This window comes from Osmerus mordax, chromosome 6 (assembly GCF_038355195.1).
Source record: "Osmerus mordax isolate fOsmMor3 chromosome 6, fOsmMor3.pri, whole genome shotgun sequence".
Classification (NCBI taxonomy): domain Eukaryota; kingdom Metazoa; phylum Chordata; class Actinopteri; order Osmeriformes; family Osmeridae; genus Osmerus; species Osmerus mordax.
In genome coordinates, this window is record NC_090055.1 from 14,625,953 (window position 1) to 14,645,493 (window position 19,541).

The following is a 19,541-nucleotide window of genomic DNA, read 5'->3' on the forward strand; positions in this document are numbered from 1 at the left end:
TTTCTTCAAAATGACCAGAGATGAGCTTCAGACCAAGCCTCACAAAAGTTATCCCATGGCGTTTTGATTTTCTAAACCGTTTGTCTGGCACAGCCAATCAAAATCAGCAAAAAAGCAACTAAACAGGAAGTTGGGTCAAATCTCAGCAAATCTTTGAGATATCAACACGTAACATGGTATGTCACAAGGAAGACACTACAACATGTTACCATATGCAAAGGCTATTTCATATCTCCAAAAATGGTTGATAGAAAGCAAATCGAATTTATCGCTAACGCTAAAATAATGCTTTACACATCCACCGGTCAAAAACTGATACTTTGATTCAATCACAAGTTTATATGAAGACTCTTGAGAATGTTTAGTACACAAATCTGAGGAAAAGTTGACTGTAACATGAAAAGTCGATTTTATGTGAATATTTGAAACATGCATGCTTGGCTAATTGCTAACGAAATTTTCAATGAAATGTCTCCCCTGCTCTTCAGCACGCGCGTGCTCCACATACTCACACACTCAGCCTTTCCCTTGACACACGCGCGGGCTTGGCGAGACGCATACACAACATTTCAGGCAATTGTGGGCTGACCAAGCCCCCACTCATTCCTTGGCTTGAAGTGAAGGCCCTTGTGGATCTTGATGGTATTGCATTTCCGATTTTGTATGCAATGGTAAAAAGTTCTCAAAATCCTGAAACATTGATAGTATAGGCCAAGAGTAACTACCACACCACAAATGGCCCAATATCACTCATAAGTGATGCTACAGGCCACGCCCTGATAGACAAAGATACAAGGCTTTCTGGAATGGGTAGGCTCACCAAGCCCCCTCCCTTCACTCCTTGGCTTGAAATAAAAGCCCTTGTGGATCTTGATGGTATTGCATTTCATATTTGGTATCCCATTGGTAAGTCTGCAGCATGGAATTTTACAGTGACAATTTGTAAAGAATATACATTTTTCAGTGGTTTGCAATGTTTGGAGGAATCCGCCATTGCTGCTTGCACTTATATTTATTATTATTATTCTAGTTCCATGGTAGTCAATGGCAGCCCCTAGAACCCTTGGATAACTTTTTGTGAAATTTGGCACACTCATTAAGGACAGTTCCTTCTATACCTACACCAAGTTTCATGTATCCCATTAGACCACTCTAGCGCCACCAATGGGTCAAAGTTGGACTTGTGTTTACACACGCAACGTTTGAACCGTATGACCGTTTTCAAACATGAGGTACCATTGGATTCCCTGGATCAAGACGAGTTCAACGCACCCTTTGACGTCAAATTCCGGTTATATATATTTTCCGCCATTTCCGGTTTTATCAAAAACCTTTGAAAGCCTACGCCTCCTACAATTTTTGTCATATATTCTTCAAAATGACCAGAGATCATCTTCAGACCAAGCCTCACAAAAGCTATCCCATGGCGTTTTGATTTTCTAAACCGTTTGTCCGGCACAGCCAATCAAAATCAGCAAAAAAGCAACCAAACAGGAAGTTGGGTCAAATATCAGCAAATCTTTGAGATATCAACACCAAACTTGGTATGTCACGTGGAAGACACAACAACATGTTACCATGTGCAAAGGCAACTTCATACCTCTAAAAATGATTTATATAAAGCAAATCGAATTTATCGCTAACGCTAAAATAATGCTTTACACATCCGCCGGCCAAAAACTGATACTCTGATCCAATCACAAGTTCATATGAAGACTCTTGAGAATGTTTAGTATACAAATCTGAGAAAAAGTTGACTGTAAGATGAAAAGTCGATTTTGAGTGAATATTTGAAACATGCATGCTTGGCTAATTGCTCCCCATGCGTGCTCCAAATTCTCACACACTCAGGCTCAGCCTTCCCTTGACACACACATGCTTTCTTGAAAATGTGTGCTGACCAAGCCCCCACCCTCGTTTTTTAACCCCTGTTTCATTTCGCTTCCAATCGCAGCTCGCGTTACGAATATAAATTCTTTTTCGGCGGCCATTGTTGTTTTCAACTGGAATCAGGTGATAGCCCTGTTAGAGGCAGCCACTTTCGGTAAGTCCTATTTATACATATTTTAAGCTAGAATTAATGATTGGGTTTGTGAAAGTACACTACTCATGAATTATGGTGAAGTAAGTCTAAATGTTTAATCCTGTCCATGTCCCAGTATGCCAAGCTGCTGACTTTGAGTGTCTTAAAGGTCAGACATGCTGTTTTTGGATGCTTTTATATAGGCCTTGGTGGTCCCCTAATACTGTATCAGAAGTCTCTTTCCCGAAATTCAGCCTTGGTGCAGAATTACAGCCACTACTAGCAGCCCCACAAGGAGCTTTCCTCAGAATGCGCTGTTTTGGTGACTGTAGCTTTAAATGCTAATGAGGAGCGGAGGGGTGGCACCATGCGCTAATGTTTACAATGGATGTATCGCAATGGCTGTAACCCCGTTGCTGTAAGATGCCTCGAATTTGCCCATTCTCATCTCATAACCCTGGTTTGCAGAGGTACACACTCAGTCATTTCAATGAGGGGAAAGGCGGATATCGCACGCGCCATAACACCAACAGCAGAACGGTTATCCAAATAACAAAAAAGTGTACAAGACTCACGTTACAGCATGTGTATTCACACACATACTTGATGCTATCTACCTTTCCATTAGCGACAGTAACTCAGCTGTTATCTGCAGAGCTAATGTTACAGCTACATTCTGAGGGTAGCAAGCTAGGTAACCGTAAAGTAAGTAAGTAAGTAAGACTTTATTTATATAGACTGTATTTGTAAAGCTACAAAATGATATAGCGTTAGTTAACTTACTTGTCCGAGGTTAGTAGCTGGACGAAGGAGAGTTAGTACTGATCCAGAATTTAATTTCAGCAAGGGCGGTTTTGTATTAGCTCAAGTTGAGGAAACAGTCGTGGCTTGGCACAGACATACAAAACAAATGCGCCTACAACAGAAGTTGTGTAGGCGCATTTCCAGAGAAAATTAAATTAAGACACTGGGTCTTCAGAGGCTCGGATGAACTGTAAAAATATTTTTGTTTTCCTTTGTACATTGTAGTGGAAATTTGGAATACAGTTATAATGTGTGTTTTATATATGAGGAATGTTTTTTAAGGGAAGTCTAAAGTTGGTTAAGAAGCTTGATACAATGAATGTTGAATCAACTCCATTTGGTAGAGATGCCATTTACAGTTTATGACACCTGGGGAGGATGAGACAGCTGGTCTGGAGACAATGTGGATTCAATTGTATTGTTATTGTGACCTGAGGGAGTAGTTTAAGATAGATGAACTGATCAAGCTGCTCTGACCCTTCCTGTTGCATGGGTGGTGTTAATTAAATACTTGTTTGAAGATGTCCACACAAAGGACAGTTGACCATTTGACTGGTGAACTCCTGTGGCTTTAGTATCTACTGGTTTGGGGAGAGATGAACTGTGGGACACTTGGTATGGAGTCAAACTGTCACTGAGCAGTGCTGACCAATCACAGAGTTTGCTACATTGATGGATTGACCATCAGAAGAACCATTTGTTCTAAGTTTATATAAGGCAGGGTTTTAGGGTTGTTCTTCATCACTCTTGCGAACGATCTGTGGCTAGCACCTCCTTCGTTATGACTGATCACAAAGTACTTTGCTAATTCTTAATTTGTACAAGCAAAATAAATGTATTGAAACCGCCATCTCTTGACTATTCAAATCTACACAGTGCCACTAGAATTTTTCCACAACATCTTGGTGGCCAAGTATGGGGATCCTCGATTAGTCTACGGCGTTCAGCAGGCGGCTACCCTCTGCGAATTAATCTTCCGGCAAAAAGCCGCCTTTCCTTCCGCCATGCGTGAGACAGCAGGGCCAGGGGGGCGCCCGTTGGACGTTTTGTGGCTGACGCGGGATCCTGAAAGAACCGGTGAGATATTCTTTTGGTCGCTGTGTGATTTGAGCTGTCTAACAGTGTGTTGTTTAGACTATTGTCAATAATTCGGTTAAGTTAGTAATTGGGCAGAGACCGGAGGAGAGCTGTGTCCTGTACGTGCAAGTCGTACAAATTGGGAGAACGTTGGAACGTTGGTCCCGTTACGTTAGAGTCGTACAAAAAGCATGCAGGAAATGTGCTGACGAGCGCATAAAGGGTAATAATTCACACGTGTTATCGTGCTGTGTGTCTTTAAGGCCCTGGGAAATTGGGTCAGGAAATGTATTGATTTCTGAGTCCCTAGAGTAAAATGGTAAAAAGTATACTTTAGAGGATTGGTAAAGATTAAATTGGTAAAGAGTAAATTGTTAAAGATTAAAGAGAAATTGGTAACCAGCTGAGAGTGTTTTATAAAAAAAAAAAAGGAAAGGAGGCCTGATCTATGAAATTTCAAAATTAGTAAACGCGCCTGTTCATTTTTTGTTTTAATTGCAAGTTATGTTTTTTGAGGTTAAAAGAAGTATGAGTAACTAATGGTGTCTACTATTCAAGCTATATACAAATGACAAAAATCAAAATTTTAATTATTTTTCGGTTTGGATATTTGTAATTTATGATTGTGTAGTTGGGGTATATTTTCATTGAAAGTTGTGAAGTCGGAATTTAATTGTTTTTAGAAAAGAAAAGGGGTAATTGTGTCTGTATTTTCCGTCGTTGGTTATTGTTGGTTTATGGATTGTAATTCTAAAAATGAATGGTCTGGAGGCAGAATTGACCTGTCCAAACATCGATTACATGAAGCAAAAGTATGGTAACGATAGTTTATTGCAAATGCAAATATGGATTGATAAATGTGGATTTTCGAGTGTGGGGTCGTTTTGTTTTAAGGACCTTATTGAATTGCGAAATAAGTTTAAGTGGAGAAAATAATGGATTTTAGCCTGATTGGAGAGCTTTTCTGATTGGGTGGAGGCAGGTAGAGTTAGAGATAAAGAAATATTAGGACAGAATAGCGTGGGGAATTTTTCATCTATTTCCCCACAGATTCACGATTGAGATTTTCCGGCTGTTCCGCAAACAAATTTCGCCGTGGTTCATCCGCAGCCAGAGGTTTTGCGGCAGGATGCGCAGGCGCATGAGGTTTTGCGGGAATGCGAGAACAGAATACGAACAGGTCAGTCATTTGCCATTTCTCTATGACTCAGATGTCTTCTGACAGCCGGTTATATCTAGGAAAAGTCAAGGAAGTAGGATCCAGGAATTTGTTTATAGATTTGCATTGGATTCCCGCAAAGATTGCGGCTTGTGCTTTGACTTGCAATTGCCTATACTTATTATTGTGCATTTCAAAGAAGGAGAGGTTAAAGTCCTCTCCGGTACAAAGGGTTTGAGTCCCTGTTGTGTTTGGAATAAAGAATGTTGTGGGCTATGTTGGTCAAAGCTAATGCAGAGCGTGTTGACATGCTGTTGAAAAACATGTAGGCCAGCACGAATTGCTAGGTATGGTGAATCCAAAATGCGTGCTTTGATTGTGGGAATTTTAGCAGAATGTACGTGAATGTCCGGAGATGTGTCATCACTGTTGAAAGTTTTCTGGAAATTGGGGGCGAACTCTCGCAAATCAGAGGGGTTCGTGACCGGAAGTTGAGTTCCGAACTGGTGAAGTACAATGTTTATCGGTTATGACACTGTTGGTAGAGGAGAGACGATTGACTTGTTATATTGTTTTACAACTTTGTTTTAACCATTATATATTTGATGTTAGACTTTACATCGGTCTGATTACCGCCAGAAGGCATTTGTTTTTGAAGATGGAGACATTCTTTGACTGAATTCTCCACTTGAAAAGAGGCGCATGCGCTTGAGCCTAACGGAAGTTGATTCTTTCATTGAAGCTCATTCTGCGTGCAGTGGCCCACACCCGTCATGAGTGCAAAAAAAACACAAAAAAAACCCACTCATTTTAGAGAGAATTTGACGTTGAATTGAGAAATGTATTGGTTGGAAAACAGATGTGTGTTTCAGTTTCTTTGTCAATCTTAAGAAAATATTGTGAGTTGCCATACTCTTGATTTGGAAATTATGTACAGACCGATTTTCTATATTATGAGCTTGATTCGATATTGAATAATGCGCTGGAAATTTCGTTTTTTGGGTAGGATAATTGGTAAAAGGCCAGTTTTGGCAACAAAAGCGGTATTCATTTGAAGAATTACAATCCTGGGGTTATTGAAACTTTTATGGAAAGTTATGTGTTCAAACGGAAATGTTATGTTGTTTAAGGAATATTTTAGTTTATGTCTGGAAATGTTCGATGGTTTTTATTTTAATTTTGTGGGAGTTCACAGATGTTACTGTTGTTTAAAGAAATATGTAAAGGGTTATGAAGAAGTGATTAGAAAGATTGAGCCAGTCCGAGGGACTGAAGTGTATACAAGGGGAACTAGTTCGAGAGACTGAATTGCGATTGTTGTTAAGGGCAAAGGTGCTACATATGTGTGTTTATTGCTGCTGAGATGATTTGTTGAAATGTGTTGGGTTTGGTGGTATTCATATTTACCTATTTAAATGGACTTGAAGTTGAAGCCTTGTCCAACCAGAATGCTAATACATGTGTAAACTGGCATTCTCTGACGAGTGATATTAGGTGCATATATTACGGTGGCCGAGAGGGGCAAACCAACATTACAAAATCTGAAACACTTTTACAAAGCTTGAGACAAATTTACATTTTGGAAAACATTTTTACATATCATAAAACAAAATTACATTACCAAAACACATTACCAAGTCCCGAAACAAATTTACATTTCAGAAAACAAATTAACTAGACGCGAAACACTTTTACAAGTCCCGAAACAAATTTACAAGTGGCGAAACAAATTTACAAACGACATTAGCCGGAAAGGGAATGTACCAATTCCAAAGTTGACGCGGAAGTGATAACGGAAGCGCTCAGTTTGAGTTGATGGCGGTTGATGGAGTTCATGGTGACCCAAAATGGACAGCGATACAGTGGTGTTTTGCCCGTTTTGTGGCATACATATGAAGCAATTAACAAGATTTTGTTTTTCGTGTGGTCGGTCTTTGGAGTTTTTAAATGGCGCAGACCAGAGTGAAGGACCAGATGTGTTGCAGCAGTGCATACCATATTTTAATGAGGGACACTCGTACGCTGTAATCGTGGACATGATGTCATGTTTACACGGTGTGCACATCAGCTTGAGGTCTCTGAAAAGCAAACTGAATGATGCTGGGTTATATCGCAGAAAGGATTTCTCCTCTACAAACGTCATAATTAGGGCAATACGACTGGAACTTCGTGGACCTGGACAGCTGTTTGGATACCGCATGATGTGGCAGGTGCTCAAACAAAAGTACAATCTGCGAGTGAAGAGGGATCATGTAATGAATTTGCTCCGGGAGCTCAATCCTCGAGGGTGCGAGAGGAGAGCACGCAGAAGGTTTATAAGGAGAACCTACCACTCCATGGGGCCGAACTATATTTGGCACGCGGATGGTTATGATAAACTCAAGCCATTCGGTTTGGCTCTTTCAGGGTGTATCGATGGATTTTCGCGTAAAGTACTGTGGCTTGTATGTGGATCAACAAATAATGATCCAACTGTGATCGCTCACTATTTCCTGTCATGTGTGCGAACCTCGGTGTCATCCCCATGAGACTGAGGACTGATTGCGGCACGGAAAACGGGACCATGGCCGCAATTCAGTGCACCCAACGCCACCAAGCTTGTTCCCTGTAGAACTATGGCTTGTAATGACTGCAAACAACTTACTCAGAGGATAGTTGAACTGGAGCTAAGAGTCAGAACCCTCTTAGATATCAGAGAGACCGAAGACTTCATAGATTCCATGCTACCTAGCCCGGAGGCTAAGCTACCTGCCAATGAGCCACCCTTGGAACCAGCTTTCTCTCCACCGGCCGTTGGACCGGATGAGTCATGGCCTGCTCTCGGCGCTAAACCAAAGAGGCCTAGCGCCGCTTCTACCTTCATCAGAGATGGGACTGTCACCAAGGATAAACAGCAAAAAAAGCGAGGCAGAAACTCTTCCCGCATCACCTCTCCTCCTGTCACACTCAGAAACAGTTTTGAACCACTGAGAACTTTCTCTCCCTTGTGTGTGGAATCCAAGGCGAAGAGGCACAGGAGTGCTAGCCACGCAGCTAACAAACATGAAGGGCCCAGATCGCCGACACACCATGATGGTAGCTACTACACACATGCAAATCCAACACATCATCGTCTGCTGCGACCGGGAGTCCCCCATTTCACTCCAAGCCCCTCTCGGACCACTCGGGGCGCTGTTCGACCCCCTATCAAGCCTAATCAGACAACAATATCACAGGATTATCAAGATCCAAGGTATGCTAAGACTACCCACAGCCCATCAACACTTAGAGGACCTAACACTGCTAGCACTATAGAATCTACTGCTAGCACTAATGCAGTGTCTAACCTTGGTCTAGCACAAGGTCCTATCATTGCTAACCCAAATAAGATAAGAACTGGCCCCGCAGCTACTGATAAGGCAAACGTTAGAAATGCAAACACAACACCACATATGGCCACTATCTTGATTGGAGATGCCATGACAGCACATGTTAAACTGGCAAAGACAGAAAATATTTGTCTTAGCAACACATCTGTCGAGGAACTGTCCTCAGAGGTACAAACAATCCTCAACAATAAACCAAACAACCCTAAGATTATCATCCACACTGGCTCGTTTGATATCCTACACAAGAAAACTGGCACTGAGATACTTAAAAAACATTTCACCCAGCTACTGAACACACTTAACAGATATCAAGATGTATTCATCAGTGGACCGATTGCATGCTTTCGCAGAGGAAAAGAAGCCTTCAGTCGACTACTATCCTTCAACACATGGTTGGCATCTGTCTGTCTGACACACAAACTGAGATTTATCGATAACTTCAATGTGTTCTGGAACTGTGCAGACCGTTTTCAAGCTGACGGACTCCACCCAAACCGTAGAGGATCTCGACTACTAACAGCAAACATCAATCACGTGCTCCTGACCACAAATCAAGCTTCTCTCCCTATCCCTGTTGTGTCTAAGCTGACTGACGCATCCCAAACAACCTCCCATGGAACAGAACAGAACATTCAAACAGCCTCCTGCAAGGACATGGGCCCTGCACAGATCTGCACCCCCCGTATGAATTCCCTTGTGATGGAACAGCTCAGTGACAGAGACTTTCCCAAAGAAAAGCTACGCTAGGACAGCCACCATGCTATTTCATTGGACATACCGGTCATCATCACAAACAGAAAATGGCATGGTAAAATGCATGGTTACAAACCTGAAACTAGTGTTAGAAGTCACAGAACTATCCATATTCTTCCAACAGATTTATCTACCCATGTTTTATCTGTTCATACCCCACAGATGAAATTGGCCCTTCTAAATGTTAGATCACTAAATAACAAAACATTCCTAGTTAATGATCTGGTCAAAGAAAACAACTTAGACTGCATCTGTCTAACAGAAACCTGGCTAAACAATGACACGGCAACAGCAACTTTGATAGAAGCGTGTCCGCCTGATTACAGCTTTCACCAAGTTTCAAGGACATCAAAAAAAGGTGGAGGAGTCGCAGCTATTTTCTCCTCTAAACTGTTGTTCAAAATCACTGAGCTAGGTGAATTCACATCATATGAATATCTTGCTATAGAGCTCAAAACCGAATCAATACTTTTGTTATTATATATCGGCCACCCAAGCACTCGCCAATATTCATACAAGAATTATCTGAACTATTATCACTATGTGTCACTAGATATGACAAAGTAGTATTAAACGGAGACTTACATATCCAAGTAAATAAAAAAGCAGACCCAAGAACTATTGAGCTCTTAAATCTCCTTGACAGTTTCAATCTAACTCAACACATAACAGACCCAACACACCGGCACGGAAACACACTATATCTAGTGATAACAACTGGACTAAATATCAATAATATTTCAATAACTGATCTACCCCTCTCAGACCATCATTATATACTTTTTAATGTGGAAATTATCCTAACAAAAACCAAAAAAGAATTCTTAGTCCATAGAAGATATTTAGACGATACAGCTATGATGACATTTTCTGAACAATTTGCTCTATATGAGCCGACTTACCATGATTGCTCTCTGAATGAAATGGTAGAGAACCTCAATGATGCACTATTATCTGTGTTAGACTCTGTTGCACCACTGAAAACCAAAAAGAAGTGCACAAGCAGAACCTCCCCATGGCTGAGAAATAAAAATGTTAGTGAAACGAAAAGAAAATGCCGTGCAGCAGAGAGAAAATGGAGGAAAACAAAGATCACTATCCACTACAATATCTACAAAGATACACTAACCACCTTTAACAAAACCATCCGTCTAGCAAGGAGAGAATATTTCTCCAACATTATTACAGAAAATGCCAGAAATTCCAGAGTTCTTTTCTCCACCATTGACCAGCTGCTAAACACTGTCCCTGCCCCACCTCCATCCTCAGCAGTTAAATGTGAAGAGCTTGCTTTGTTCTTCAAGAACAAAATAACTTTGATTAGAGCGAGTATTATTAATAGTGGGGTCGAAACTGACATCAGTAGATTCTGCAACATAACCATGAGCACATTTACCTGTATCACACTTAGTGAACTTTCCAAAATTGTCGGCGAATCTAACTCCACAACCTCAGATATTGATCCTATACCCACAACATTCTTTAAGCGAGTGTTTGATAGTGTCTCAGGTCCGGTGCTAGAGATTATAAACACATCCCTCAGAACTGGCGTCTTCCCAGATGCCTTCAAAACAGCTGTTGTAAAGCCCCTATTAAAGAAACCCAAATTGGATAACAGTCTACTTGCAAATTACAGACCAATATCAAACCTCCCATTTATTAGTAAAGTACTGGAAAAGATAGTTTTAGTCCAATTAAATTCTTTTCTTGAAGAAAATAACATCCTGGAAGTCTCGCAGTCAGGTTTCAGGAAATATCACAGTACTGAAACTGCTCTCACCAAAATAATTAGCGACCTCAGACTAAACTCTGATGCAAATAAAGTCTCTATCCTTATCCTGTTAGATCTCAGTGCAGCATTTGATACAATTGATCACGACATCCTAATCAATAGACTGGAAAAGCTTATTGGGTTCACGGATAATGTATTGAACTGGCTGAAATCATATATCACAGGAAGGAAGTTTTATGTTAGTTTAGGTGACCATAGGTCCAAGAAACATGAGAACTGCTACGGGGTTGCTCAAGGAAGCTGCTTAGGTCCATTACTTTTTTCTCTTTATATGTTACCACTCGGCGACATAATCAGAGAACATAACATAGATTTCCATAGCTATGCGGATGACACACAACTATATATATCCACTGAACCCAACGATGCAACGGCCATCAATTCCATTACAAACTGCCTGTTGGCAATAAACAAATGGATGAATGATAACTTTCTTAAATTAAATGAAGACAAAACCGAAGTCCTACTATGTGGCCCCAAATCCAAAAGAGAGATGCTTATTAAGAATCTTGGAGGCTTAACCCCCTGTCTTAAACCAGAGGTGACGAGTCTCGGCGTAATCCTGGACTCAGATTTGAATTATAACTCTCACATTAATAAAGTGACCAAAACAGCTTTCTTTCACCTGAGGAATATAGCAAAGGTACGACCATTCATAAACCAAAATGATGCAGAGAAGTTAATTCATGCTTTTATATCCAGCCGGCTGGACTACTGTAACGCACTTTTCACTGGTCTTCCCAAGAAAACCACTGAAAGACTACAGCTCATTCAAAATTCTGCAGCTAGATTATTAACCAAAACTAAAAGGAGAGAACACATTAGTCCTGTCCTAGCTACTTTACACTGGCTCCCTGTTACCTTCAGAATTGACTTTAAGGTCCTTTTCCTCACATACAAAGCTCTACACGGACAAGGACCTAGCTACATTGCTAACTCCTTTATAAACTACACACCAGCTAGAACACTGCGATCATCAAATGCAGGCCTATTAGAGGTCACCAGAAGCAGTCATAAGAAGATTGGTGATTCGGCCTTTGTCAATTACGCCCCAAAACTATGGAACAAATTACCCATAAATATTAGGGAAGCTAACACTCTAGACATTTTTAAAAGACAGCTTAAAACCTACCTTTTTACCGAAGCATTTAAGTAGTTTTATCTCAAAAGGGTTTTCCTACTTTTTAAAGTTGTTTTCTCTCTTGAACAGAGATCTTATTGGGATTTTTATTATTGTTTGAATTATTTATCACTTGTATTATTGTTTTTATTGATTTTATGTAAAGCACCTTGAGCTACAATTCTTGTATGAAATGTGCTATATAAATAAAGTCTTACTTACTTACTTACTTTACCACCACAATGACTACTACTCTGGAGCGTCCAGCCACATGTATGGCTCATCCACAAGCAACCAGAGGATTGAGTCATGGTGGTCCATATTCAGAAAGGGAAGGTAAGTGGCCTTCATAAAGTCATTTAATTATGTGTAACCTTCATTCATTCAAACGTGTATGCTTAAAACTTTAACTTTTTTATTATTTATCGATTTCTATAGGGCTCAGTTCTGGATGGAGCTATTTGCAGACCTTACAGATGCCGGATACTTCAACGGGAGTCACGAGCATCAGTGTCTACTGAGATATTGCTTTGGTGATGTTCTTCAGAAGGACTTGGATGAGTGTGTGAGACTGTGGAACAGTCACAGGATTCGCCCCTCCAGAACAGCATCATGTCCAGGAGGATTGCCCAATGAGCTCTACTACTTACCACACAGGTAAGTAAGTAAGTAAGACTTTATTTGTATAGCACATTTCATACAAGAATTGTAGCTCAAGGTGCTTTACATAAAATCAATAAAAACAATAATACAAGTGATAAACAATTCAAACAAAAATAAAAATCCCAATAAGATCTAAGGTAATACTTTGGTGATAGATGGTATTTGTTTTGCTTTTATCTTAAATTTAAATACTTTTTATTATATCTTCTGTTTAACATAGGTTTGGCTCCAGAGACTGTGGATTTCAAATTGAGCAGGCTGATGCCTTTCCTGAGGCTCACCTGACAAGAGCTCCATGTGGGGACCCAAACATTCAGGAGTACTTGGACTTAGCCATGGAGCACAATCATTTACAGAATCCAGAGTACTGGCAGTCTTCAACTGAACTGTATCTGAGATTAAAAGAAATTGCTCAGCTATGAATTGATTGATTGGGAGATTTATTGTAATAGGGGTGGAACATGTACACAAAGTGTCTTAATGTGTCATCCACAGCTTCAATATTTCAAAGTGGGAATAAAAATAATGGGTCATGGATCACAATCTAAAACAATTGTCAAAATGCTAACTGAGAATGCTCACATACCCTTACATTATAAAAGCCTCCTTAACAAATGCAACTATAACCTATAACAGCAACAAAGAAACAACATTTTTAGAGTCAGAGCTCTAGGGGTTATCCAGTCATAGGGCTTATAGACAGCCAAATCCTGGACTATTTTGAATTCCAAAGTCCATTTGTGATTTAAACACACTATATGTGTCCAGGAGTGGTAATTTCAACAAGTTTGAACATGTATTTGCCATTGGGAATGGGGAGCCATCCAGGAACTCTATTTGTGGCAATGGTTGCAAGCCAGATGGGGGAAGTGATGTCAGCCCAGTTGCAAACATCAAAACGTCCTCCACAGACACAGCAGCCGCGCCTTCTGCAAAGAAATAAATGTTCAGATATACCATGGTAATGTGGTTTTCCAATTAGTTACAAAAAACCTTACAAACCTTCACAGTCAAGGAGATAGTCTGCCCAGTAGGCCACAGTTTGACTTTCTTTTAGTCTCCTATTACTCCCTGAAGGGCTGAGGTCAGTTTTTCGAGCTCAAAGCCAGTGAGTCGCTTTTCAAAGTGGCACAGGACAGGGGTCAGCAAAGTAGGGTGTTGCTGTAGTGTAGTCAGAAACTGAAGGGCTGAAAGACCATCTTTGAATCTACAAAGTGAACACAAACACTGTTTCACTGCTGTGTAGTGCCAACTGCATTTAAATTATCTAAAGAAAACTTTTTGAGGTTCTCTTCACGACAATTACTATCCACCTAAAAAAAACATTTGGGGAAAATGGTTGTGTGATAACATTCTTTTGATTTGCACATGGAAAGGTGTTACAAACTGCAAAAAAAAAATCACACGGAGGAATGACACAGAGGGCAGGTTGGCAAGGAATGGAGAGACAGACATCACATAGTGTATTACAACTGAAAGCCTAAGGCAAAACATTTGTCACAGTGGCTAACTAATAACAGATACACATGCCATGAAGCATTTTAAACAAAAATGTCATACATAAACATAAAAAAGAAAATCACCATCATAATTCAAAATATTATCTTACTTGTCAATTACAGATGAGTTGCGGTCAATAATATACCACTGGAGGTAGTCTGCCACAATTTCTTTCTTTTCTTCCACAGCAGCCACATGTCTCAGACAGCCTGCTGTCTGTAACATTGTGCTGTGTCTCATGATACATTCTTGCAGAGCATCCAATGAAGCAGCATTCTCAATCTTAAAGACAAAGAGGCATAAACACCCCAGTAAATAACTATGTACTATCCTTGCCCATTTTTATTCTGTGACATGCAGTAACCCTACCCTATCAAAAACTAATACATTCTGCAAATTCTGTGTATGCAATATAGGAAGTAAACATTGTCTTAAAACAGTGCAGGAACTATGTCAAACTCTGTCCTACCACATTGTAGATTTATGCTATTCTCACCTCTCGCAAAGCTTTCCCTATTTCTTCATCAGTTATTAAATTAACTGTTGATTTGAATGAAGGCTGGCCGGCAAGATAATGTACAAGATCTTCTGACAGGAAATGGGGTCCTGGACCTCCATGTACAACTGACACTGCGATCATCTTTCCTGCCATGAAGTATTCATCCTCCCTAACAGCTATGAATGAATTCATATTGCAAAATGAAAACATACAATACATTATATACTTTAAGATATTGAGGAAAAAAGCATATGCTGTGTCATCTATTTGTTTAATGATCATTAACCAACCATTAGTATAGCACACTTCTAACCCCATACATACCATTTGCATTGTAGACCAAGAACCGATGTCCTTCTGGTCCATCAAAAATGGGCCGGTCTTTCAGGTGTTTCATTAGCAGAGATAAAAATTCTCGTCTTGGACCACCAGTGTCAATTCCCTCCTCAAAAATACCAGCATCATCAGTAAATCTGACCAGCATGTCACAGGTTTCTGAATATGTTGTACGCTTGAAACCTCTGACGGCTCCATCCCAAACATTAGCCCTTGAGATGTTGAACCTGCTGACTCTTTTGTGATCAATAGGAAGCGCCAGGTTTGCTACAATGTCAGGTAGTGTAATGTCCATCTCCTCCCTGTAATGACAAAAAGTGATTTAATTAATGGATATCCCAGACAGTGCACACTTTTACAACAGTTATTTAAATACCGGAATGCCACACTCAAAAGCTAATTTTACACTGCCGTGTGTTGGAAATTCTCCACATTGACTGCAACCAGCTCCTCATCCTCTTCCTCAACACCTGGTGCATACAGGTCCGTGTATTTACTGTTGGGAAATTACAATTTCCATGTTAAAACATCTTACAAACACAAATTTCTTCCCCATGAATTAAATTGAAAGTATGTGAGTCACTATCCTTTTTTTAAAAAAAATTTTACCTGTAGCAAGTCTTGTCTGGATTTGTTTCAGATGGATCCATATCCTCAGCATCAGATATTACTATCTGAAAAACAAGTTAAAATGTCTGAAGCATTTACATTACATTTAGCAGACGCTTTTGTCCAAAGCGACGTACAAGGGAGAAACAACAACTCTAAGAAACGTCAGGCTGCCACAGTCTGCCCTATTACCTGTCCAGGCCGAATTGTTGCTGAATGTCCCGGTGCATCTCTAAAACATGATACAAATAATACAATTACTACATTAATTATTACTGTTCTTCAGGCCTACAATAGTCATGTAAGAATGTAAACAAATACAGGCAAGATTCCTATTGTTTGATTACCACTAGAAAGGATAAAAAATGTTGACTGTGTGACAAAGGCTAGATGTCAAAATGTACCTACCTTTCATCTTTAGGTTTGAGTTTGGGAGTACTTCGGTTTTGTGGTTCAAAAACCTGAGAGGAAACGCATTAATTTATCAACAATTTGTAATAGCTTCGATAACTGTTCCCTTACCCCATACAGTATATATATAATGGTGAAAGGTTGTCAGTATTGTCATAGATAAATCAATACATGCATTCATAAATAAATAAGTATTAAAATAAATAAATAATTACATTTAGTCATTTAGCAGACACTCTTATCCAGAGCGACTTACAGTAAGTACAGGGACATTCCCCCGAGGCAAGTAGGGTGAAGTGCCTTGCCCAAGGACACAACGTCAGTTGGCCTGACCGGGAATCGAACTGGCAACCTTCGGATTACTAGTCCGACTCCCTCACCGCTCAGCCAACTGACTCCCTAATTATGTACACAGTAATTGATGTACCACTGTGTCAGCTCGATTGAATTCAGCTGTGCTCCTTGATGCGATGACAATTTCAGAATCAGAGTCTGAAGTATTATCCGTTGCTGTAAAAACAAACAAACAGATCATGTAGATAATGCAGATGCATCCTTCAGTAGAGTATCTAAAATATGTAAAAATTTTGAATCCTGAGATCCACTAACCTCCTCCTTTAAAATGTGTTTCTAGGCAAATGAAAAATGTGATCCTGCAATATGGCCTTCCTAGTTCCTTTTTATATTCTGCCAATTTGAATGGCCTTTCTGATCCAGGCACATGGACCACCTCTGAGCAGTCTGGATACAAAAGGATGTACGGTCCTTCTGGCATGTCCTTGTTAAATGTTTTCATTTTCTGGACAGCTTGTTTCAGTACATCAGGTGCTGCTACCTCTGGGTCTACAAATAACGGGAGTGTTTTCCCTCTTAGAGGTTTTAAATCAGTTCCATTTGGCACCATCAATCCAATGTTTATCTAATAAAATGACAAAGATGTATTAAACATAGGTAAAATAAAAGACTATACATACATCTGTGTTTCCCATTAATTATGGAGAATGTGTTGTCCCTCCATGGTCTAATTGGTGCCAACACAGATTCATAGTGAGCCGAACATGTCAATAAGCTGCACTCTCCAATTCGATGCAGTGTTTGCCCAATTGCTTTAGCAAAGCATCTCGCCCTGCACGAGAGCTTCTGTTATTCTGCCTAAATCTACGCAAAGATACCCTCTTCAAAGATGTTAGTTTTTCTTTTTAACTTAATTCAATCTGTACAATAAATCTACTATGATACAGATCCATTTAAGAGTCACCTCGAGTCAGACAGTCGAGTTATAAGCTAACAGTCAGTACAATTTACCTGGACGTGTTTTCGTTCTTTAGCCCGATGTCTTCCTCTCGGCCCGTAGTTAAAAGATTGACGCTCTATGGACTTTGAACTTCTGTACTCCATGAACTGTTTGTATGATGTGCAAGGTTTTTCTGCTGAAATTAGCAAAGCTCAGTTTCAAAATAGAAAGTTAACGGCCACTAACCAAAAGCGCTATTCACTTTCATTCAGGTAGCGAGCGTTATGCTGCACTTACTTTGTTTAGCATTATCCGGCTGTTGAGATGTCCCCTGTGTGTTTGGTCCTTCTGTCTGGTCTGCGCCATTTAAAAACTCCAAAGTCCGACCACACGAAAAACAAAATCTTGTTAATTGGCTCATATGTTTGCCACAAAACGGGCAAAACACCACTCTATCGCTGTCCATTTTGGGTCACCATGAACTCCATCAACCGCCATCAACTCAAATTGAGCGCTTCCGTTATCCCTTCCGCGTCAACTTTGGAATTGGTACATTCCCTTTCCGGCTAATGTCGTTTGTTAATTTGTTTCGCCACTTGTAAATTTGTTTTGGGACTTGTAAAAGTTTTTCGCGTCTAGTTAATTTGTTTTCTGAAATGTAAATTTGTTTCGGGACTTGTTAATGTGTTTTGGTAATGTAATTTTGTTTTATGATATGTAAAAATGTTTTCCAAAATGTAAATTTGTCTCAAGCTTTGTAAAAGTGTTTCAGATTTTGTAATGTTGGTTTGCCCCTCTCGGCCACCGTAATATATAGATTTCGGAGCCTAATTTTTATGTTGAAATTAAAATAGTACTAATGGTTGATAGAATTGTAAAGGTTCTGTTGTAAATATAACTATGGGTAATTGGTTTACATGTTGTAAGAGGGTAGAATTGTCCCTAGAAAGAAATCCGAAGGCTGACATGATTCTAGCGAATTTGCCAGTCCACTGTCTGTTGAACCAAGTCTTTTACAAATTGCTAGGATTGCTGGGATCTGAGGAAAAAATCCAGGCTGTGACTTTCTTGGCTAATGGTGAAAACGTGGAGGAAGTGCATTCTGCTCTGTCCTGAGATAAAGGAGAGTCCAGGAAGTTGAATTTGCAACTATGGCAACTATATTTGTAGATAACAAACTTACAGACAGACTCAACAGCGATGGCGGCGGGTAACAGGCTAGTAAAGGAATTGCAGCTTGACATTTGAGATCCAGGATGAGTAACCGAATGACGCATGCGCAGACGGAAATTGAGAAATTGACTAAGACGCAAATTTAGAGAAATAGATAAATTTGGAGCGAATTTTACATATTAATTTGGTTATTTTTGAAATATGTTGGGTGATGAGTATTTTGAGACATTTGCTAACAAGGTTTTTGTTTGTTTGAGGACATTTTAAATGAGTTTCAGAAATTCCGAGGAAAGGTGGGGGCTAAAAAAAAAAGAGTCCCGTTACGTTGAGTTTTACAAAGGTGATCCCAGAGGGTGTAATTCTGCATAATTATGTGAGTATTAATGGTGAAAGACGTGTCCGTTTAGATGAGTTCGAAGTTTGGTGGTTAACAAATGTGTAATTAACATTTGTTCTAATTCCTAGCCAAACAGGAGGTTTTAAAGCCTTTCAGACCAGAACTTGTATTTACGAGCAGAAAATCTGTGATGTGTGATGGTACTCGGTAAAATGCAGAAATTAAACCCCTGGTTCATAAATTAGTTCTAATTGGATTGGAAAAGTTATACTTTAGCAAAACTAGAGAGGGTCCAATTTCTGGGGAAATTGTAGGGTGTGCTTGCTTGCGTCGGTTGTACAGGGATTTTAATGCCATTTACAACTGATATTCCTGTATATTTTATATAAAAATGCATAGGGACTACTTATTATGCATAAATATTACATAGATTTAAAAGCATCTTTTTTTTGCTGCTCATTTACAACTCAAAATACGAGTGAAGTGTAAAATGAAATATGATGTCTTCTCATTTCCCCTGCAAGAGGCTCATAGCTGAATCAAAACGAATACATTTGGCAGACCGGTGTAAAAATGGACCTAATCTCTATGACTTAAACGTCCTTTTAAGTTTTCCCATCTCGTGATATTTTCAGGCATTTAGCCTACTCATATTGCATTCATTCATTAATAAAGAACCCCCT

At 39.7% G+C, this 19,541-nt stretch overlaps 1 protein-coding gene and 1 long non-coding RNA gene across 2 annotated transcripts; one reads left to right on the top strand and one right to left on the bottom strand.

Moving 5' to 3' along the window:
- Positions 1 to 12,330: 12,330 nt before the first annotated feature.
- On the top strand, positions 12,331 to 13,018 carry LOC136944605 (uncharacterized). Its single transcript, XR_010876777.1, has 3 exons — positions 12,331 to 12,432; positions 12,535 to 12,753; positions 12,980 to 13,018. It is a non-coding gene; the product is annotated as an uncharacterized lncRNA (long non-coding RNA).
- Positions 13,019 to 13,685: 667 nt separating this feature from the next.
- Positions 13,686 to 17,712, bottom strand: LOC136944604 (uncharacterized). The gene is made up of 12 exons (XM_067238431.1): positions 17,646 to 17,712; positions 17,420 to 17,544; positions 16,724 to 17,033; positions 16,542 to 16,624; positions 16,112 to 16,164; positions 15,896 to 15,935; positions 15,704 to 15,768; positions 15,501 to 15,590; positions 15,083 to 15,396; positions 14,756 to 14,934; positions 14,369 to 14,541; positions 13,686 to 13,966 (listed from the first exon to the last, which is right to left on the bottom strand). Exons 2-12 carry the CDS (start codon positions 17,510 to 17,512, stop codon positions 13,813 to 13,815), a joined length of 1,554 nt encoding a protein of 517 aa, XP_067094532.1. The 5' UTR covers positions 17,513 to 17,544; positions 17,646 to 17,712; the 3' UTR covers positions 13,686 to 13,812.
- Between the last annotated feature and the right edge of the window lie 1,829 nt (positions 17,713 to 19,541).

Excerpts from the sequence above, each read along its gene's own strand:
- LOC136944604 (XM_067238431.1), bottom strand. The coding sequence starts at position 17,512 with ATGGAGTACAGAAGTTCAAAGTCCATAGAGCGTCAATCTTTTAACTAC. Across the intron at positions 15,591-15,703 it reads CCAGACAAGACTTGCTACAG|TAAATACACGGACCTGTATG; the intron begins GTAAAATTTTTT and ends ATTTCCCAACAG. Across the intron at positions 14,542-14,755 it reads TAGGGAAAGCTTTGCGAGAG|ATTGAGAATGCTGCTTCATT; the intron begins GTGAGAATAGCA and ends TTTGTCTTTAAG.